Below are 24288 nucleotides of genomic sequence, written 5' to 3'. Positions count from 1 at the left end.
CTGTTTGCATGGTGTGCACTTTCATTGTGAGTGTGCACATGAGTAGAATTTGGGTGAAGCTTGGGCAGACCAAGCACGTATGTGTGTTTATTACGAAATATGGTAGTTTGCACATATACAGTGCACTCCATTTAAGTGCACGTCGGATAAGAGCATGCTCTGTTTACCTGCATGCCGTACTTCGGTCCCGTTTTTGGCACCATCAATTTCTATGGGGACAAACTTCGTTTTAGCGCACCACTGATAAGTGCAAGATTCGCTTATATGCATGGTTCAAGACCGCTTCTCTGCAGGAAAGACTCCGCATAAGTCGATTGGCGCGTGACAACCAACAAGATTTCAAATTTACTGCCTCTTTAACTTCCACAGGCAGAATAAGCGAAAGAACGTTGTTAGGGCATACACCGGGGTCGTCGTCATGGCGGAACTGTAAGACTTTAACACTGGTTGAACAAATAGAAGTTCTTAAAAAATTAGAAAACAAAAAAGTCAATTATCTATTGCTAAAGAATATGGTGTCAATCCCAGTCAAATTTCACGTGTCTTGAAGCAGAAAGGCCAGTTTCTGGAAGACTGGCATAACAATACAAATCCACAACGGAAACGAAAACGGGCGGGAAAAGCTGAGGAGGTAGAAGATGCTCTTCTTCTGTGGTTTTCTCGAGTCAGCAGCAGACAGTTTCCTAACAGTGGTCCACTGCTTATAGAGAAAGCTAACCAGGTAGCAGAAAGTCTTGGACTGACTGAATTCAAAGCCACTGTTGGATGGTTGGAAAGATGGAAGGAGAGGAACAACATAAAATTCAAGAAACAGCATGGTGAGAAACAAGACACTGATGACTTTGGTGCTGAAAATTGGGTTGTTTCAGTTCTTCCTACCATCTTGAATGAGTTTGCACCTCGTGACATTTTCAATGCTGATGAAAATGGTCTCTACTGGCGAGCGATTCCTGATGGAAAACTTGCATTCAAACATGCCAAAACTACTGGAGGTAAAACATCGAAGGACCGACTGACAATCCTCCTTTGCTGCAATATGGATGGGAGTGAGAAGTTCGAACCCCTCGTCATTGGAAAGAGCAAACAGCCCCGTTGCTTCAAGAAAGTTAAGCAACTTCCTGTGTCATACAAGGCTAATGCAAATTCATGGATGACTGGGGAAATTTGGAAGCAGTGGCTAAAGAAGTTAAAATAAATAGTACTGTACATACGTTTATCAGATGTCAAGCTTCTTTGGGTCACAACGGTTAAATGCACACTCTGGTTAACTGCATACATTTCTTTGGTCCCAGACCCTTGCACTTAAGCGGATTGCACTGTACTTGCAAAATGTTGATGTGGCACTTTATATGCTCTAGCGCTAGTGTAAGTGATCACTTTTTGGTTACTTACAATACCATTTTATAATAAAAAGTAGATGCCTACTTTTCTTTATAAAATGGGCTTAAAATAGGTACAATTTGGCTGTCTTAATCTAGGTTCCTAGTTATTAAATTACCCACCACGTACTTTTTCTTTAAACCTTTATTACATATTGTTCTGCTTTTGGCTTTATCACTTTGCAATACAAATAGCAGAGAAACAAGACAGTTCCTAGATTTCATTAGGGTGTTTTAGGATTACTTGACTTTCCTTGTATTACTTTCCTACTATAAGCAGAAGATTTAGGAGCCAATGGGGCTCATTTTCAAAGCACTTAGACTTACAAAGTTCCATAAGTTACTGTGTAACTCTGCAATTTTAAGTGCTTTGAAAATATGCCTCATTCACTCTTTAATAGTTTTATCAGTGTATTATCGTTTAGAGCTTCAGGGGGTCTTTTTCAAAGGAACGCTAGCGTTCTTAGTGCGTGCTTATTTTTAGCACACAGATTCATTTGACAAGACCTGTCTGTTATAAAATCAGATTTTGGAACGTACTGGATGTAAATAGTTCACTACCCTTTCGTTCAGTAGAACCTCCATGAATTTTTCCACCAATGAGATAAGGCTTACTAGCCTGTAGTTTTCAGTCTCCTGTTTCCATTCTTGTGGAAACTAGATAAATTCTGTTCACTATGGAGAGCCCTTCTGCTTCATGGATACAAATATTATTGTGAGGGCAGACCGCCTGCCTAACATTCTTGGCACCAGCTTGGCTTCAGTTAAGCCATTAACAGACTTAACTAGTCATTGTTAACAGATGTGAACTTTTGATAATATATCCTGCCCTAATATGAGAACCGTGTTGTACTGCCCTCCAACAGCTGTCAAATAAAACAGACCTTTTCCATTTAAGATGAGACCCTTTCAGACACTTGCTCCACAAAAGTCAAATGTGCCATATTTGATTGCATAGCAGTTTCTCATGCTTTCACAGTTTCCTGCAAAGGAAAGCCATATGAAATAATAGAGCTTGATTTTCCATTAATAACACAGAAGTGATGCTTTTGTTAGATATGTGCCGCACAGTGAGCAGGTAGTCTTTCTAAATGGTCACTTGAGGAATTACCAAAAGCCTGTTTGTGAAATAGAAATAAAGTCTTTCCAGAATAATTACATACTGAGTATAATTTCTAAACTTCAGTCAGAATTTTGATTTTCAATTAACACTCCCAATTTAAAGATAATTTTCCATTTAATGTAATTGCAGGAAATAATTTATTGGCTGATTAAGACAGAGAGCCCAGCCTTCCTTAAGAAAATAGTCTCCTTACAAAACCAGCCTTTACGTTTCAGGCAGACTTAGTCTATTTTTACAGCTGCACAGTTAAGCTTAATTGAGATTGGGCACCATTGTTCATTGGCGCAATTTATAGCTGAAATTATTCTTGAGAGACTCATTTTTTTTCTTTACATTTTTTGGTATTGTGTCATGATTAATTTATTCGACAGCAACTAGCCATAATTTTTGTCATTGCAGTAAGCGAAGTTTTTTGGAATAAAATCAGCCAGAGAAGTGGCACTAGCATAAACTTGGTAGGGGGGTCATTGTATAAAGCTTTTTTGTGGAGTTTTGATGTATTTTATAAAATACACAGGTACATATTTAAGGGTCATTTTACTAAAGGGTATTAAACCTTAACATGTGGTTAGAGCATGCTAACAGGCTCCCGCAGAATGCATGGAGGGGCATAATTGAACAGGGCGCCCAAGTTTTCCTGAGGGCGTCCTCACAGGACGTCCCGTGAAGGGGCGGGGAAACCCGTATTATCGGAACAAGATGGGCGGCCATCTTTCATTTTGATAATACGGTCGGGAACGCCCAAATCTCAACATTTAGGACGACCTTAGAGATGATTGTCCCTTAGAGATGGTCGTCCCTAGAGATGGTCATCCCAGTTTTCAGCGATAATGGAAACCGAGAACACCCATCTCAAAAATGACCAAATCCAAGTCGTTTGGTCATGGGAGGAGCCAGCATTTGTAGTGCATTGGTCTCCCTCAAATGCCAGGACACCAACCGGGGGCACCCTAGGGGGCACTACAGTGGACTAATTGATGCACTAACTGAACGGAAAAAGGCATGCAGTGATCACTAACCACCTCCCACCCTGAAAAAAAACAACTTTAAAAATTTTCTACTTTTTTTTTTAGAGTATGAGTGAAGGGACATCCTTTGCTATGCCTCCGTTCCTGCAACGGCATTTGAGAACGTCCAAAATGTGGATATTTATGTGAGAAGGATGTCCATTCCTTTGCTATGCCTCTGACACCCCTTTTATTTATTTATTTGGATTTTGGATCACAAGTAGCAGCAGTGGTATTTCAACCAGCAACTTCTGGATTGCAAGACCAGTGCTCTAATCACTAGGCCACTCCTCCACTCTACTTCACTCTCTTGAAATTTGGCTGTCCCTGTGGGGGGGGGGGGGGGGGGGGAGAGGTAAGTGTGTGTCAGTGGAGGCATAACGAAGGCGTGGACGTTTTTCTTTCAAACATTTTGGACGTCCTCAACTGCCCCCCCCCCCCCCACAGTGGTATTTTGCTTGTTTGTGCATACTAGCCCGTGCATTAGTAAGTTGTTAAATATATATTTTGAGTGGGGTGTCATGGGCAGAATATGTTACCTGACTGGTGCATTATGATCAGCGTGCGCTATCCAAATAATGTAGAGTTAACATGGGAACACTTAGCACCTCCTAAATAGGAGCCGGCAAGTTCTCTCTTGTTAAATCTTTGCAGGTACCACATGCTAAATGGGCATGACCTGCAATCACCATAACAGAAAAAGTCCTAAACATGCCATATTCTAAATGGGCTTAGTGCACATGAAACTCTTGCATTAACCCGTGTTAATCCCAGATTTTACCACAGTTTAGCAAAACTACCCCTTAGGATATATACACAGAGATTTACGCCAGTTTTGGAGCAGATGAAGTGTGTGCATTTCAATTTGGGTGATGTTGGGACTGGTTTTAAGAGCCTGCTTTATAAAGATACATGGGCCCCTATGTTGCTTCTATAAAGTTGAGATTAAATAGGGATTTTCTTGGATTTTTCACATAGGTGTTGTATTATAAAGTTACTCCCCACATGTCGTTCTGAGATGCTGTGGTATTGTGAAGTGAATATGAGACATGAAGCCCTATTTTATATAATTCATTGAGTTAGAAGTTGAGAGGTACAGGTCAGGACATGCTCTATCCCACCATTATTTTACAAAAGGCACTTCAGAATGCAGATCCTTTTGTAAAATACATATAAGGGCATGCAGGAGTATGCATGTATTTGCCAGCATGTACAACTGGTGCAATATCACTAGTGGTGACCCCAAGTCACAGGGATCAGGTCCTTGCACGTGCCTTGGAACAGATTCAAAAGCTGGCAAAGAAATGTAGGTACGCTTGTCCCAGTCATCTATACGCAGAAATAGTGGCTTTCTGAAATCACCCGGTACACGTGTATGCCATCTACACATGTAAATGCCACCGCTTCTGCTTGTAGATGCTTCTAAAATGGCTTGCTTATCCTTTTACAGGTATTTTCCGGTCACATTCCTTAGGTTCCCACTCCTGCAGTCCAATTTAAAAAACAACGGTTCAAAAAAGCCTGACATAGTGTTTTCCTTGCACAATTTAGACATTTCTGCATCAGTTTCTCCAAGGTTTTATTTCTTGCAACTTCTCAAAGGGAAAATATTGTACAGGAAAAAAGGTGCCAACAAAGACTTATGCAGAAGGTGTTATGGGGTTTTAAATTTAGCCTTGCAGTAGAAATAAAATCACACTCTTCTTTATGCATCTACAGTTTTTTTTTCAACATTGAATTTTATTACCTTTAAAAAAGCTGCTGTATCGAAGACTTCAGGCTAAAGATGCACTGTTTCAAATTGCCCAGAAAAACCAATTTGCAGGCTGTTTGCCATAATATTTAGAATTTTTTGCTACCTACTGCTTAAACTTGTACCTCAATGTCTGGTCTTTATAGCTCAGGGGTCCTTTTACAAAGGCACGTTAGCATTTTTAGTGTGCGCTAAAAATAAGTACGCGCTAAACGTTAGAGACGCCCATATATTTCTGCGGGCATCTCTAGCATTTAGGGCACACTAAAAATGCTAGTGTGCCTTTGTAAAAGGACCCCTTGGTGTTTCCAAAGTCGGTCCTGGAGTACCCCCTTGCCAGTCAGTTTTTCAGGATATCCACAATGAATATGTATACAGTGGAGGCAGTTTATGCAAGTAAATCTCATGTATATTCATTGTGGATATCCTGAAAACCTGACTGGCAAGGGGGTACTCCAGGACTGACTTGGGAAACTTCTGTAACTTTCAATGGATTTGGAGCTGAATCAGTCCTTTCTAGGAAGGTCCCTCTGTGCTAATGAAGGACAGTGATTGACGTGCACTTACACTGAATGTAAATTCAAGCACATAGGTCTGTATACTATGGACATTTTAATATGTTCCAATTCTTTTCAGGAAGCTCATAATACTCTTATTGAGAACTGCACATAATTAGATTAGCTGATCTTATATTAATTTTTTTCATTGTAGGATACTATATCCGAGCCCCCTCATTAATTGTGAGAAATGTAACATTAGCTGTTAAATCCTATGTGAAACATGGGCTGCTACATAAAAACTACTGTTTAAATTGGAATTAACTTAATTATTTTTTTGCACCTGATATTTCCTTCACTGTAATATTCATGAAAGCATGTGACAGATTTGTAATTTTAACTGTTAGTCTCAGATTTCTAGCCCCTTTAATCAGTATTTATTTCTGTAGAAACAGTACTAGCAAGTTAATGATTTGCTAATTTGAAAAATGCTTGTGTGGTTTCATATGTTAACTGATTTGTGCATTTTGTAAGAAATGGTATGAAATCAATTAATTCTAAAGAGCAATTAAGGTGGAGATCTCATTCTCTTAGTAATACGATGGGTTTAAAAAAATATTTTTGGAGGAAAGGTACTGTAAACTTATTACAAACTCCAGCAAAAAGTTTTCAACCATCTTGCATTGCACAATCTGTGTCTTTAGAATATGACTATGACTTGTCCTTGATTCAAATTCTTAATTAAAAAAAGCTTTTTTTATTCTGCAGTTCTATTTATTTTTCTGTTTCAGAAATCCTCGCACTTTAGTCATCCCTTAAAGCTCTTACTAGGGAGAACTGTGATGCTTGCAATCACTCAATAGATTATAGGAAGCAGGATGCAGCTTCCTAGGGAACTCCTTCCAGTGCTGAAATAGGCTAGTGAATAAGTGCTACTATAAAATGTCATTACTTGGCTAAGATGTTCCCCCAGGGACTTTTTCATTTATCATGCAAAGCCTCTTGTCTTACTTATACTTAGCAAACTTTCCAACTGGCTCTTTTGCAGCACCCTTCTCTAACCAGCTCTGTATGCAAATTGTAGGCTTCAATCTTTGCAGTAAAGCTTAGTTGGAGAGCAGGTCTATGACTAGTTGGCAAACTGCACTTATTTTACCAGGACAGTCTCACTGAGTCCTTTTCTTATTCCATCACATGCTTGGATATGTAGGTCTCCTTTATCAGCATAATCAGAGCCATCAGTACAGACATATGATAGGGTAAAAGCAAGACTGGTTCTGCCTGTCTTGTCAAAACGAAGCTATCTGATTATCCTAGCTGTGGCCCACATAGATGGCTTATGATTTATTTACTACACTGCAATTTCATTAGAAAAACAGCAGCGCAGTATACAAAACATAGCTGCCTAACTTTTCATCCCATGGAACCTTTCATTCCTTTTTCTCTTAGAACTGGAAAGCCTCGTTATGATCTAAATAAATGAGATTACTGTAGGCTGGTTTAATTCAGACACCTCTAGAAGTTTCCACTGATATATCAAAAATGCAAGGACAAAACACAAGCAGCTGAAAAGTGACCTCACTGGAGAAATGTTACAAAATGTTGGTTATTATTCTAATGGGAGGACCACCCATTTACTCAACCCAAAAGTCTAGAAATAGAAGCAATAAATTAATTGTGAAATAAAAAAAGAAAACAGAATTTGGAATAAGTTCAAGCAGTGAAGGAATGGAGAAAATGAACAGACAAAATGATTTCCAATGAAAAGAGGAAATAGTAATCCAAAATATTGTTTTGTAACAAGGCCATATGTAGAGGGACATTCCATGTTCATGTTTTATTTTGGGGAGGCCCTTTTTTTAAGGCACAGTAGGCCTACCATGGACCTACTGTGCAATAAAAGAACACTACTGCAGGATGCACTGAGGCTTCCCATGGTGGTGTTCTGCTTAGTGCGTGCTAATCCTGCACGATTTTTTTATTTTCTAGCGCAGGAGGCATGTCTGGGGGGTAGAGAGTAGACATGCCTGCACTAATCGGGTATGCAGGCACATTACCTTGCACTACCTGATTAGTGCGGGACTAGCACAGGAGCCCTTACTGTCTCCAAAATAGGTGGCATTAAGGACTTCTGGCGGTAATGGCGACATGCTAATGAGGAAATTAGCACATGGTCATTACAAAAAAACTCCAAATGCGGCCATTTTACTGCTGCACTAAAAATGGCTGTAGCACACGGGAAAACCATGCACTCACAGCAGCGCTGGTCACTTTTTAGCGTGTCGTAGTATAAAAGGACCCCATTGTTAACTGATAGTCCTATATAGATTATTATTGAACGGTGGAATGCTAACCAATATTAACTTAGTGGTCCTTTATAAAACACATTAGATTTAGCAGTTACTGAGGCTTAACAGAGAAAATTAACACTTGGTAGCTGCAACTGTAACATAGGAACTACTGGGGCATGCCCAGAATTTTCCACTGCAGGTCATGTTTTAACACTTGCATTAGTGCAGGGGTGGGCAACTTTATACATAGACAGCCGCATTAATGTCAGTACTGTCCCTAGTGGGCTGCAACTTTACATAACACGAGAACCAAAAATGCACAGCGCGCCATAGACCTTCTGTGATAACTAAATAAAGAAGTAAAAACTTAACTAAAAATGATGGAAACAAACTGCTAAAGTGGCTGATCTGAAAATATTTGTGAAATACAGTATTTAAAATCTCCAAAACTCTGATTAATAACATTTTCTGGGTATACTTCCCATGGTCTTATGTACTGCATAAAATTCAATGGCAGGCCAAATTTGGCCCAAATAGAGGCATATTTTCAAAGCACTTTGGGAGGCTAAGTTCCATAGGTTTCTATGGAACTTTGGGAGGCTAAGTGCTTTGAAAATGAGCCCGATAGTAACATAGTAGATGACGGCAGAGAAAGACCTGCACGGTCCATCCAGTCTGCCCAACAAGATAAACTCATATGTGCTACCTTTTGTGTATACCTGACCTTGATTAGTATCTGCCATCCTCACGGCATAGACCGTAGAAGTCTGCCCAGCACTAGCCCCGCCTCCCAACCACCAGCCCCGCCCCCCCCACCGGCTCTGCCACCCAATCTCCGAGTAGTGCAGGTGCCCAAACTGCCAAGTAAATAGGTGGTGAGAAGGGCTCAGGCAGTAAATAGCCATGCGCTACTTTTAATAGTTTATTAGTACTTTTAAAAGTAGTGCACGGCCATTTACTTCCCCATTTAACAAAGGCCTTTTTACCTGCCACAGTAAAAAATGGCCCAGCGTGCACCAATTTCACGCACCCACACTAGCACAGGCCACATTTTACCGCAGCTTAGTAAATGGGCCCCTCAATGTTTATATATAAACCAAAGACTATCAGACTCTTCAGACTTTCTATCAGGGGCATAGCTAGGTTGCCTACCTCTGCATTAGCATGTTGTAATCAGGTTGAAGTTAGCATGGAGGCATTTAAGAAGTGGTAAGTGGTCCCACGCTAACTACACCTTAGATGGTTAACGCATGGTAAATGCAGGGTGTTAATTGCTGTACCCTCTCCATACTCATTCTTCACCTATGCCCACCTATTTCTTCCCCCTAAAACAAAGTTCCCTTAAAGCATAACTTAGCACATGGCAGCCTTAAAAATAGTCTTGCATTTCTGAAGTAGACTGTGAAAACTATAAGGCTGTTTATAGCTGTTCTGCATGTTGTTTTAAATTCTTGAATTTGTAATTTTTCAATTTGTATTTTGTATTTCTTATCTTTTCATGACTTTTTATTCTTTATGTTACTACATTTTGATTAAAATTTGTAATTGCAATTAATTGCACGATTAAAGGTATATCATTTATTTATTTATTTCCCACTGTAGCTCCTTGTGACTCTGGGCAATGAAGAGTTAAGTGATTTGTCTAGAGTCACAAGGAGCTGCAGTGGGGGGGGGGGGGGGGGGGGCCCTATACCTTTAATCACGTGATTAATCACAATTAAAATTCTAATCGAAATGCAGTCCTACCTAAAAACACTTAAAAATTGGTAAGCATGTGTGTGCGTTAGCTGTTAGTGCATACTAAACTCTGTGCTACACTTTAACATGCTTTAGTAAAATGGCCCCTAAGAATATCTTTTGAAAATTTACTAATAAGAAAACTAGCTCATAGCAGCTAATTGTCACAATTGAGTCAATCACAAGCCCGGATGACATCCCAGCTTTAATATTTCATATATACTTACTGCTTCCTCAGTTGCTGATTGGATAGTGCTGAAAGAGGAACTAGATGTATGAAATGTATGAAGCTGGGAACTGTGATTGGCTGTGACCCTCACAGCTAGTCAAATGGGTCTTGTAGGTCTTTTAAATGGCAGATGCAAAACTTCTTAACATTGATTTTTAGCTGATACGGTAAATTAAGGAGTGTTAGTTTGATGTTATATTTCTTACTGATTATTTAACACTAGTAAAAAAGGCCCATTTCTGACACAAATGAAACGGGCGCTAGCAAGGTTTTCCTTGGAGTGTGTATGTTTGAGAGAGTGTGTGTGAGTGTGACTGTGTGAGAGAGAGTGGATTTGCGAGTATGTGTGTGTGACAGAGAGAGAGTGAGACTGGGTACGATTGTGTCTGTGAGAGAGAGAGAGAGTGTGTGAGAATGAGAGTGTGTGCGACTGGAGCAGCCTCGGATCCCCGTACACATAGGATCACCCCACAGCTTTTGAGATGCACAACACTCATGCAATTACAAAGGCTGGCCACTACACCCATGACTTTTATACTGTAAGAGAAGTCTGACATCACATGCTAATAGCAGCATAAAAGCATGCAAGCATTGCACTGCAAAGGCCCTATTTCCACGCGCGGGTCATATGGTAGGTACCCCGGCCTCTACTCCCTGCAAAGACCGGAGCACTGACAGGCTGCTTACCTTACCTGCGGTCGCCGAAAATGTGCTGCTCCCACGCAGGTAGTGCCAGTGAGGTCATAAAGAACTGCACAGGGACGCCAGCAACCCGTGCGTACACAGCCCACAATTCCCAGTATTCCTGTTGTACAAAGCCGTGACATCGCTGAAACCCGCCTACCACCTTCTACCTCACTGCTGCCTGTGTGGCGTGGCAGTGAGTGCGGCAGGGGCGGGGCCTCGTGCTGGTAGCGTGCGGTTGGTCAGAGCTGTGTGTAACATACATGGAAGTAGGTTACGTCAATTCAGGAGATGGATGCAGCAGGAGCACGAATGCTTCAAGGCTTCACTTTCTGAGCTTCAGAACGTTGGAGGTGCTTTTTATTATATAGGATTGGCTTGTTCACCATAGTGGTACAAGTAAACTGAAAATCAACTAAAGGGAAAGGGAAATGGGACTTGATATACTGCCTTTCTGAGGTTTTTGCAATTACATTCAAAGTGGTTTACATATATTCAGGTACTTATTTTTGTACCAGGAACAATGGAGGGTTAAGTGACTTGCCCAGAGTCACAAGGAGCTGCAGTGGGAATTGAACTCAGCTCCCCAGGATTAAAGTCCACTGCACTAACCACTAGGCTACTCCTCCACTCTAAACTGTAGCTAAACTATAAATTATTCTAGAGAGCCTTCACAGTACTGTATTTCAAATAATATACCCCTTTAATTTCTGGATATTTGTGTGTCAGATCCATTTCAATTACTAATCATCAATTTAATTAATAAATGTTTCTCTTTTTATTTATGTAGAAGAATGTCTTCCAAGCAAGCTGTCTCTCCATTTGCCTGTGCTGCTGATGGAGATGAAGCGATGACCCAGGACTTGGTATCAAGAGACAAGGAAGAGGGCAGCGATCAGCACATGGCCACCCATCTGCCGCTCCATACCATAATGCACAACAAACCTCACTCTGAGGAGCTATCTACCCTCGTCACCACCATCCAAGCAGACGTTGACTGGGACAGTGTGATTTCCACCCAGCATAGAATGGTAAGCCACATATCATGGCGCCAAAAGAATATGTATTTGTTGTTGTTTGCCTTACCCGTTCTTTGAGATATTATGGATAGTTTACCTATTAGTTTAGATCAGGGGTGGGCAACTTTGGTTCTTGTGGGCTGGAACCCAGTCAGGGTTCCAGAATTTTCACACACAATATGCATGAGATTGTTTGCATACAATGGAGGCAGTGCATGCAAAAAGATCTCATGCATATTCTTTGGGGAAATTCTGAAAAAACAACTGGGTAGTGGCTCTCGAGGACCGAGGTTGCCCACCCCTGGTTTAGATAATATTACTTGTGTAGCACTCTTGAAGAGAAATCACATGGCTACAAAGCACTTGAAATAAAAGAGCTCTAGCCCAAATCTTGTTTTCCAAAGGTTTTTTTTTTCTATAGATACAGAATGCTAGATTCAATAAATGGCACCCAAATTTAGGTGCCAGGATGATCTGCACTAAGCTAGTATTATAGAATACTAGCTTAGTATACATGTTGGGCCTAAATTAGGGCGTGGTAACTTACACCTGCCAAAGGCTAGCACACAACTGTTAGGCACACAAATCCAGGTACTCTATAACATTGTGCCTAAATCCTGGGAATGCTGTTGAGCCACCTATGCCCCTCCAATGGCCACACCCCCTTTAGAATTGTGTGCTGTGAAATTTAGGCCACACATATTTTAGGGTGTAGGGCAGATCCTTGTGGTAACTCCTAATTACTGCCAATTAAGTGCTTGCTAATAATTGTTATGTGCAGATCAGGGATCTGTGCCCAAAACTGGGTGTCCAGATTTGGGCAACCTATAGAAACTCCTGGGGAGATTTGGATAAAATGAGTAGAAACAATGGAAATGAAATGATTTGCTGAAGTGCGTTCTGACGTGATTCTCCAGGTTTCTAATATCTGTCTCTGATCATTATGCTGTATTCTAGAATGCACAGCATTCCACAAAAGAAAGTGTGGGAGTAACCAGAGGTAACCATCCAATTCATTCCAATGCTATAATAGTAGGTGATATATTTTAATATGGAAAAGAAATATCTTCTCCTTATTACTCAAGAAAATATGCAACTACCTGTGCTTGTAAATACATGGCAGGTTCAGCTCAAAACTCTGAGAAATCAGATTCATTGACAGCTATGGTGACCTTTTATTAGATCAATGTAAGAAAGGATGATGTTGGAAATGAGCTTCAGAGACCATATATAGGAAATTGTAGGAGGACCTTAAGAGATTGGAAGAGTGGACATCCAAATGGCAGATAAAATTTAATGTGGACAAGTGCACAGTGAATCACATTGGGAAGAATAATTTAAATCATTGCCACATGATGCTAGGTTCCACATTAGGAGTCATCACCCAAGAAAAGGGTCTAGATGTCATCATGGACAATTCATTTAAATCTTTTGTTCAATGTATGGCAGCAGCCAAAAAGCAGAATGTTAGGAATTATTAGGAAAGGGACAGAAAATAAAACAATATTATAATGCCTCTGTATTGTTCTTTGGTGAAACCTTATCTTGAGTATCTGGTCTCCAGATCTCAAAAAAGACATACAGTGGTGGAAATAAGTATTTGATCCCTTGCTGATTTTGTAAGTTTGCCCACTGACAAAGACATGAGCAGCCCATAATTGAAGGGTAGGTTATTGGTAACAGTGAGAGATAGCACATCACAAATTAAATCCGGAAAATCACATTGTGGAAAGTATATGAATTTATTTGCATTCTGCAGAGGGAAATAAGTATTTAATCCCTCTGGCAAACAAGACCTAATACTTGGTGGCAAAACCCTTGTTGGCAAGCACAGCGGTCAGACGTCTTCTGTAGTTGATGATGAGGTTTGCACACATGTCAGGAGGAATTTTGGTCCACTCCTCTTTGCAGATCATCTCTAAATCATTAAGAGTTCTGGGCTGTCGCTTGGCAACTCGCAGCTTCAGCTCCCTCCATAAGTTTTCAATGGGATTAAGGTCTGGTGACTGGCTAGGCCACTCCATGACCCTAATGTGCTTCTTCCTGAGCCACTCCTTTGTTGCCTTGGCTGTATGTTTTGGGTCATTGTCGTGCTGGAAGACCCAGCCACGACCCATTTTTAAGGCCCTGGCGGAGGGAAGGAGGTTGTCACTCAGAATTGTACGGTACATGATCCCATCCATTCTCCCATTGATGCGGTGAAGTAGTCCTGTGCCCTTAGCAGAGAAACACCCCCAAAACATAACATTTCCACCTCCATGCTTGACAGTGGGGACGGTGTTCTTTGGGTCATAGGCAGCATTTCTCTTCCTCCAAACACCGCGAGTTGAGTTCATGCCAAAGAGCTCAAATTTTGGCTCATCTGACCACAGCACCTTCTCCCAATCACTCTCGGCATCATCCAGGTGTTCACTGGCAAACTTCAGACGGGCCGTCACATGTGCCTTCCGGAGCAGGGGGACCTTGCGGGCACTGCAGGATTGCAATCCGTTATGTCGTAATGTGTTACCAATGGTTTTCGTGGTGACAGTGGTCCCAGCTGCCTTGAGATCATTGACAAGTTCCCCCCTTGTAGTTGTAGGCTGATTTCTAACCTTCCTCATGATCAAGGATACCCCACGAGGTGAGATTTTGCGTGGAGCCCCAGATCTTTGTCGATTGACAGTCATTTTGTACTTCTTCCATTTTCTTACTATGGCACCAACAGTTGTCTCCTTCTCGCCCAGCGTCTTACTGATGGTTTTGTAGCCCATTCCAGCCTTGTGCAGGTGTATGATCTTGTCCCTGACATCCTTAGACAGCTCCTTGCTCTTGGCCATTTTGTAGAGGTTAGAGTCTGACTGATTCACTGAGTCTGTGGACAGGTGTCTTTCATACAGGTGACCATTGCCGACAGCTGTCTGTCATGCAGGTAACGAGTTGATTTGGAGCATCTACCTGGTCTGTAGGGGCCAGATCTCTTACTGGTTGGTGGGGGATCAAATACTTATTTCCCTCTGCAGAATGCAAATAAATTCATATACTTTCCACAATGTGATTTTCCGGATTTAATTTGTGATGTGCTATCTCTCACTGTTACCAATAACCTACCCTTCAATTATGGGCTGCTCATGTCTTTGTCAGTGGGCAAACTTACAAAATCAGCAAGGGATCAAATACTTATTTCCACCACTGTAGCAGAATTAGAAAATGTACAAAGAAGGGTGATCAAAATGATTATGGGGCTGTAACTCCTTGCATATGAGGAAAGGCTTAAGAGGTTAGGACCATAGGCGGTCGGTGGCCCAACTGTTTGGGGAGGCTAAAGGGGGCGGGGATAGGGGTGGGGCCAGGGGTGGAGCTTAAATCCATAATTGTCTGATAACACACAGAAAAAATAAATAAATAAAAATAAAAGTCACAATACCTTTTATTAAATATAGATATTAGATATGTATCATATGTCAAAGAATAAAGTGGTTGCTCAAAGCATATACTAACCACAATCGCTCAACTTCAAAATAATATGCACAATTTTGTGCAAAAACACACTCAGAACCTTACATAAATATTACACTGGGCAGAACCTAATACACCAATATACCACCCATACGGAAAATGTAGACCGTCAACAATATAAACAAGGGATCATAATATCACAATTCTGATGTAGAGCCACAAAACACCCTAATTCATGTTTAATGTGGGATAAAATGCCATAAATAAGTAAATAAATATAAACTTTTAATGTTGAGCACCTGATTCTCAAAGTGGACATATTCCAAACACTATAATGAAAATAAAATGATTTTTTTTCTACCTTTGTTGTCTGGTGACTGTTTTTCTGATCATGCTGGCCCAGTATCCGATTCTGCTGCTATCTGTCCTCTTAACTCCGTTTCCAGGGCTTCCTTTCCATTTCTTTCTTTCCTTTCCTCCTTTCTTCTTCATTTCTGGTCCTCAGCTTCTGCCTATTTTCTTCATCCATGTGCAGTTTTTCTCCTCTCTTTCTTTTCCCTCATCTCATCTCCTTCCTCACTCTTCCCTCCCCTCCATCCATGTCCAGCATTTTTCTCTCTCCCCTCCTCTCCCCTGCTCTCCATCCACCCATGTCCAGTGACCCTTCTCTCCCCCTGCCGTGCAAGCACCCATACACAGCAACCCTACTCTCCCCTGCCCTCCATACACCCATGTCCAGTAGTGATCCTCCTCTCCCCTGCCCTGCATGCACCCATACCCGGTGACCCTCCTTCCCCTGCCCTCCATCCACCCACCCATGGCCAGCAGTGATCCTCCTCTCCCCTGCCCTGCATGCACCCATTATACGCAGCGACCCTTCTCTCCCCTCCTTCCACAAATGCCCAGCGACTCCCTTCTCTCCCCTGCCACCCCCTCCCGAGTTGTTCGGCGAATTCCTCCCTCCTCCCTCCAGATCCGGTCCACTCACGTCACCGACCTGACTCTTCTGAGCTGTCAGCGCTAACTCTACCCCGCTGCGCTGGCGCTGCCGGCGTTCATGCTTCAAAATGGCTACCGAGACTTACAGGGCGGCCTCCAAGACTTCATTAGAAGTCTCGGTGGCCATTTTTAAAGCGCGAACGCCGGCAGCGCCAGCACAGCGGGGGAGAGTTAGCGCTGACAGCTCCGAAGATGGAAGAGTCAGGTCGGTAACGTGAGGGACCGGGACTGGATCCGGAGGGAGGGGGAGGAGCCGGCTCGCTGCGGCTGGGGAGGCTTAGCCTCCCCAAGCCTTCGATACCGGGCGCCTATGGTTAGGACTCTTTAGCTTAGAGAAGAGATGGCTGAGGAGGGATATTATAGACGTCTACAATATCCGGAGTAGAGTAGAATGGGTAAACATGAAACGATTGTTTATTCTTTGAAAAAGTACAAAGACAAGGGCATGACTTCTCAACCCAGTCCTTGGGGTACACCAAGTCCCATTGAGTTTTCAGGATATCCACCATGAATATGCATGAGATAGACTGGCATGCACTTCCTCCTTGGTATGCAAATCTGTCTCATGCGTATCCATTTTGGATATCCAGAAAAACAGATGGGACTTTGTGTGCCCTAAGGACTGGGTTGAGTAGGCCTGGACTAGGGGACACTTCATGAAGTTACATGGTAATACTTTTAAAACAAATAGAAGAAAATATTTTTTCACTCAATAAATACTTAAGCTCTGGAATTTGTTGCTAGAGGAAATGGTAAAAGTAGTTATCGTATCTGGGTTTAAGAAAGTTTTGGACAAAATCATGGAGTTAAAGTCCATAAACTGCTATTAAGGTAGACATGGAGAAAGCCACTAGTTATCCCTGGGGTCGGTAGCATGGAATCTTGCTGCTGTTTGGGATTCTTCCAGGTACTTGTGACCTGGATTGACCACTGTTGGAAACAGGATACTGGGCTAGATAGACCTGCAGTCCAAACCAGTATGGCAATTCTTATGTTATTTCTGTAGAGAATATCTGAAAAGAGACCTCTATAGTCTTCTACAGTATGGACTAAATGGTGCTGAAAAAAATTGGCACTGAGCAGTATTCTATAAAAGGCAATCCAGGATGGCCAGGATCCATGCTCAACTTCGGGCATGAAATCAGGTGCAAATCATGGGTGCATAAGTTAGGCGCAGATCTCTGCTATTCAGTAATACTGCTTGCATCTTTGGTGAATACCCCTGACCCTCCCATGTGCTTCCCGTAGCCACACCTCCTTTTGAGTTGCACACTAGATTTGCCCACGGATCTTTATAGAATAGCGCCTAGCAAGATACACGCACAGATCCAAACTATTGCCAATTAACACCAATAATTGGGCTGGACTACAAAAACACAAAGAAACTATACCATCTCGTGAACAAACTACTAGACACAACACCGGTTACCACAACCAATACTGACATCCCATCTGCAGACAGCCTTGCTAAATATTTCAATGAAAAAATCATAAACCTACGCAAAACCCTACCTCAGAACAACATGGACATAGAAAACTTCATTAATGGTCTAGACCCAACCCCTGGTGAATACCCTGCTGACCGAATATGGTCCAATTTCGCTCTACTCACCGCCGACACAGTTACCCAGGCGATTAAACAATACTCAAACAGCTACTGTCAACTGGACATCTGCCCCAGCTACCTAAAACGATCTGCCACCCAACACTTCATAATAGATCTTACATCCCACTTAAACTTCATGCTACAACAGGGTATATACCCTCAAGAAAAAGGCAACATCCTGCTCACCCCAATACCAAAAGACATTAAGGAAAAAACAAACGAAATTACCAACTACCACCCAGTAGCTTCTATCCCATTAGTAGTCAAACTCATGGAAGGACTGGTGACCAAACAACTCAATGACTACATAAACAAATTCACTATACTACATGAGTCACAGTCAGGATTTCAACCCCTAACCAGCACCGAAACAGTACTACTCGCTCTCCTAACCAAATTCAAGCAGGAAATAGCAATAGGCAAGAGCATTCTCCTCCTCCAATTTGACATGTCAAGTGCATTTGACATGGTTAACCATAACATACTGCTAAGAATCCTAGAATACTTCGGAATCAGTAGTGGCACTCTGAATTGGATTAAGGGCTTTCTAACCACAAGAACATATCAAGTGAAATCGACATATCGTCAGCATGGAAACCAGGCTGTGGAGTACCGCAAGGATCACCACTATCACTAATCCTCTTCAACCTCATGATGACTCCACTAGCCAAGGCCCTATCCACCCAAGGCCTCAGCCCATTTATCTATGCTGATGACGTTACATTATACATCCCATACAAACATGATCTGGCAGAAATCACCAACGAAATCAAACTAAGCTTAAACATCATGAACTCATGGGCAAATGCATTCCAACTAAAACTCAATACAGAAAAAACACACTGTCTCATCATCTCATCTCATCCCAATACAATACATACAAACCCACAAACATTAACACCCCAGGATACACCTTCCCTGTCTCAGATAGCCTGAATATTCTCAGAGTAACAATCGACCGTAACCTATCACTAGAGACCCAAGCGAAATCCATCATGAAGAAAATGTTTTTCTCAATGTGGAAACTCAAACGCGTAAAACCATTCTTCCCGAGGGAAATATTTTGTAACCTGGTACAGTCCATGGTATTAAGCCACGCAGATTACTGTATTGGAATCTATGCGGGATGCAAGGATCAAATCATAAAGAAACTTCAGACCATCCAAAATACAGCAGCCAGGCTTATATTTGGAAAAACACATTTTGACAGTGCCAAACCACTCAGAGAAAAATTGCACTGTCTACCAATCAAAGAACGCATCACTTTCAAAATCTGCATGACTGTTCACAAAATTATTTATGGCGAGGCACCGGAATACATGACAGACCTCATCGACCTGCCAACCAGAAACTCCACAAAATCTTCATGATCATATCTAAACCTCCACTACCCAAGCAGCAAAGGACTCAAATACAAATCCACCTATGCAACCAGCTTTTCCTACCTAAACGCACAACTATGGAACACATTGCCAAAAGCAGTAAAAACTACGCTTGACCACCTAAATTTTCGGAAAGCACTAAAGACAGACCTGTTCAGAAGAGCATACCCCACGGACCCAACATAAAAATACCGGTCACTTGCGACATAACATAACCAAAGACTGCAACGGACATTACCTGACTCTTCTTCCCCCTTTCCCTCTCTATGTTCCCCCCAACTTTTTCCTACCATACATATACCTCTTTATACCACAATATCACTATTAGTAGTAGTAGTAATATTCATTCATACTATGTATTTGTTCAAACCGTAATCTGCTAACACCATTAACGGTTATATGTAAGCCACATTGAGCCTGCAAAAGGTGGGAAAATGTGGGATACAAATGTACCAAATAATAATAATAATATTAATTGATTAGCACCCAATTATTGGTGCTAATTGGCTCGTTGGCTAATTTAGTTGTTCGTGCATCTTGGAATGGCATGCAATTTTGTGTACCATTTATAGAATTGCCCTTCACATGTCTGTCCAATGAAAATGTTAGTTTTTTCCCTGAATAGAAATAGATGCAGTAGAGCACGTAGGGCCCTGTTCACTAAGGTGCACTAACATTTTTAGAACACACTAACCGTATAGACACCCGTAGGAATATTATGGGTGTCTACACAGCGCGTACTAATGTTTAGCGTGCACTAAAAATGGTAACACGCCTCTAGCGTGGCTTAGTAAACAGGAGCCTTAATACGCAAAGTTCCTTTATTTGGAAAGAATGAGAGGTAGCAGCTGAGGATAAATCATCTGGAAAACTGTCTATTATCTGAAAGTTGGTTGGCTTCATATGTTCCATAATCTGTAAAATGAAATTCCCTTTATTTGAAATTCTTTTATCAGAAAACTTTCATTATATGTAACCATCTCTGGGAAACGGCAACTAAAGTCACCAGAAACAAAAAATGAAGTTTTAATGAATTCTGTTAGCGCAAACAATTTGTTACACAACAGTAGAAACCCCATCCTTTTATGTGAAAAAATAAAATAGTTACAGAAGTTAAAATATGTAACTTTTTCAGACTCCTTATAGACTCATTACATGAAAAATCAGCCATTCTCAACATTTTGGATCTGCTACTTTAGTCACCTTTTAATGTCATCTTTTCCCAGAGATGGTCACATATATAAATTAAATTATCCAGAAAAATCCATTATTGGAAACAAGCCTGATTTCAACCATTCTTAAAGAATAAGATTCCAGACATCACAATAATATTGATGTTTGGTTATTTGTAAGAAATATTTCACAATTGTCCAATCTTGCTAAGTATAGGTATCTGTGTGGATGAAGTCACCTGATGATTTCACCTTCCGTGTGGAGATGTATGGATTTGACTTATTTTCCTAGCCATTGTTGATTTATGACATGTTTACCTCAGCATTAATCTCAGATAGCAATGCTCAGCTCATAGCTGCCAATCATTCAATTAAGCTGCAGGGCTTGCTGGTTAAGGCTGTATATTGTAGTGTAAATACATCTCTTGCATATCTGTACTTAGTTTTGTCCAATAACAAAGAAATAAACCTTCAGAATTTACCTCCATACACCCAAGAGGAAATTTTCCCCAAAATAATTAATTTTATCATTTTATCTTAAATTCTACAGTTTGACTTCCAGGTCCACCTGGCACAAATTTCCATTTTTACCATTTATTTTTATATTCATGTTTCAAGTATTTTTTTTTAAATGTGTGAGCACCATACCATAAACATCTTCATGGAGATAAAATTGATGAACTGTGACACATGATATTGTTGTGGGGTATACGGGGGAGGGGTGTAGAATTGAGTATGGGAGAGTACAAAAAATATTGTGGATGTTGTCTCTTTTGGTGTACTTTGTCATGATGTTCACGGGGGAAAACTTACATGTTGGAGGTTATAGTTATTATCGGTTATTAAATAAAGAAACTTAAAAAAAAACCTAATGAACTACGAGTCACTCTCCACACCCCAACATGATTCTGCATCAGGTTCACTGCCTATTTACTTTCCCGTATTCTGAGAAACGCTTTCTTCTTGTGTGGCAAAATTTTACTAGTCTTGTTGGCAAACATCTTTAGCTAAAAGCTGAAATACTGATCTATAAAATGGGAATGAAATTAAAAGGTAAAAATCATATGAAGGTCAATGGTACATAGGAACATAAGATAAGACATGCTGAGTCAGACTAATGTCCATCAAATCAAGCATCCTGTCTCCAACAATGGCCAGTCTGGGACACAAGTACATTTCCAAGGATAAGAAATGGCAGTAGTTTGAAAATTTGTCCCGATTTGTTCTGGAGAGTTCGGTTTCACTCTGATAAAATTCATGACTTGCCACAAGAAGCAAAACAACAACTTTGAATTTTATTATTTTGCTACCAGCTCCTTAGTCATCCAGAATTTTTAGTGTTGTCTTTCCCAGCCCTGTCTCCCCTGCCATGGATATATTGCCTACTCCCCCAGTGCCATGATACTCCAAAACAACAAATTAATAATGGCTTTTCTAAAATCTTTTCAGCTAACAATCACTCTCAGTGTTAGAAGTCACCAGTGCGTTCTTTCTAGCAAAAAAGGTGCCAGTACTCAAATGCTAGGCCACCCTTTAGGGGTGGGGTGATCACTGAGGGATCCACCCCACAATAGCCAGGCCCCCTGCAATCAGTCATAGAACTTATGACAAGGCAGAATTGGGGTGTAGAGCCTGAGCTCTTTCATTAAAACTTGGGGTCCATGGGTCAATTTTAGCAGACAATGGAAAAGGTGCCGGTACTCAGTACCCCCAAGTACCCCCTCAAAAAAGCCCTGGAAGTCACATATTAAACAAAGTATATGCTGAATTATTTCATTTCTATATCCGATTTTCTTATTTTATTAAACTTTCTAGGTTCCTGAACATTAGCTGGGCCTTGTGACCTCTGTTACTCTGCACCCTACTGTATATCTCTTTCAAAATGATCTTTTTCCCTCTTGAATTTTACTCCCTATCCTTTTCCCTTCTGTCTTTGATCTTATTTTTCTCTTCTGTGTTGGCTCTGCTTTTCAGCTTTTCCCTCTCCCCATGAGATGGACAGACTACAAATCAGAAGCCAAGATAGTTTCATAAAGAGATTCAGCTGCTGCTTTTGATTTTCCCAGTTCCCCGTGTACATACATATATGCTGGATTTCTTAAAAGCCAACAATGCAAACAAAGGGAAAAGAACCACCTTATGTACTCCAACAAAAGAGTAACAAACAGAGTAGGGAAGAGCAGTGGGCCTCCTAGGCAGAGTCAGTCCAAAGGATCCAGTGTAAACCAGAGGAAAATCTTTATTCAAGCACAGATCTAATCACAGACGCGACATGGAGCCATGTTTCAGGAGTGACAAAAGCTATATACAAAAACCAAAATAAAATATATCAATATACAATGTTAAAAAGCACCACATAAGTATAGAGACAATCAATAAAATCAATTGCATGTGCAAGAGGATCCAGAAATGTTGAAGTGGTGTTAGATACCATAGCAGACTGGTGGAAACCCCAGGTCCAAATGATCAGAGAGCTGGCACTTGTGCAAGTCTTGGAGAATGTGCAAAAGCCAGCATGGACATTTTTACAAATAAGCCTGATTTCCAATCTTTCTGTACAATGGGAACTACGCTATCTTATTTCAGCTTGTCCAAACAATGCACTTTCAAACCTCTGTGTCCCTGTACCTGTGGAAATAGTGGCTCTCTGAAATCATGAATGTGGTCTGTACATATAAATGGTGTTGATTCCACATGTAGATGTTTCTAAAATGGCCTTCTTTGTGTACAGTAGGCAGCCTGCTAACACCTGTGCTTTGAACTTACGGTATGCCTTATCATGACAAAAAATGCATTGGCTGGAAACTCTTTCAAACTCTTACTCCCTTTTGATATCAAGTATTCTTTCCACAAGGGACTTTGTGTATTCTGAATGTCTAGAAGTCAAAATATTTTACTGCAACTCCCACTTTCTAGTATTTCCCAGCTGTGTACTTACAGTGTAATAAAGGGATTTAACGAATGGGAACTAGCAGCTGCCTTTTGGAAATCCCCTTTGTGCTTCTTTTTTATTTGACAGATCCAGCAATTTGTAACAACTGGAATGCCAAACCTGCCAAGGCTTATACTGCGAGTATCAGTTCACCAAACTATTGTACATACAGGAGAAACAAATGAAAGGACATATTGTATGTCAAACCAAGAAACGGGACCAGTTCTTTACCCATCAAAACCTAAAGGATGCCATATACTAATTATTATTATAGAGATTGTTGTGACCTCCTGAAGGTGCAACACTTTTCAATAAGCCGTTACTCTTCTGTGGCAGGCAAAAAACAGGTTCACATTTATGCAATAGTAATGAAAGTGCTGTTTAAGTAAACTGCAGTAAAATTTACAGTTACCATGACTTAATGTGGTATTTTACTGCGAGATAGCTGCAAAAAAAAAAAAAAGTGGCAACCACTGGGGACATTCCCAGCTTTTGTCTTTATGGGTCCTTTGTTAAAAATTCTATTCAGACCATTCAGAATGTAGCAGTCAAGCTTCTCTTTAATGCTAAGAAGTTTGACCACGTAACACCATTGTTGAAAATGGAACATTGGCTTCCAGTGGAACATTGTATTTTGTACAAGGTCATGCTTTTGATTTTTATGATCTTACAATCAGGGTCCCCATCATTTTTGTTCTTGTATCTTTTCCCTAAGTTCCATCTCAAGTTTTGCATTCCAGTCAGCAGCATTTTTTTGACTGTTCCCTCTGTCCGAGAGGTTCCATTGGTTACCTTCAGGAAATCAATGTTCAGTGTTGTTGGACCAACACAGTGGAATGCCTTTGGAGGGCTTTCTTCAGGTGTCTTTTACAAAGCTGCACTACTGATTCTCAGTGTGGCAAATGAGAGGAAGCTCATTCAATTCCTATGGGTTTCCTCTCACTTGCTGCGCAGGAATCACTAGCATAGCTGTATAAAAGAAGCCCTTCCCGTGTTTAAAGCCAAGCTGAAGACACATTTATTTTTAGCTTAACTTTTAA

The 24288-nt window shown here is 41.0% G+C and overlaps 1 protein-coding gene across 1 annotated transcript in view; it reads left to right on the top strand.

Moving 5' to 3' along the window:
* The window catches only part of SOX6 (SRY-box transcription factor 6), an 802914-nt gene that overhangs the window by 24223 nt on the left and 754403 nt on the right, over positions 1-24288 (top strand). Inside the window, exon 2 of the mRNA XM_030201055.1 lies at positions 11491-11731. Within this exon, the coding sequence (XP_030056915.1) occupies positions 11495-11731 (237 nt within the window). The 5' untranslated portion in view covers positions 11491-11494. The remainder of the gene's footprint in view (positions 1-11490; positions 11732-24288) is intronic.

This window comes from Microcaecilia unicolor, chromosome 4, assembly GCF_901765095.1.
Source record: "Microcaecilia unicolor chromosome 4, aMicUni1.1, whole genome shotgun sequence".
NCBI lineage: Eukaryota > Metazoa > Chordata > Amphibia > Gymnophiona > Siphonopidae > Microcaecilia > Microcaecilia unicolor.
This window is presented reverse-complemented; position numbering and strand designations above follow the sequence as displayed.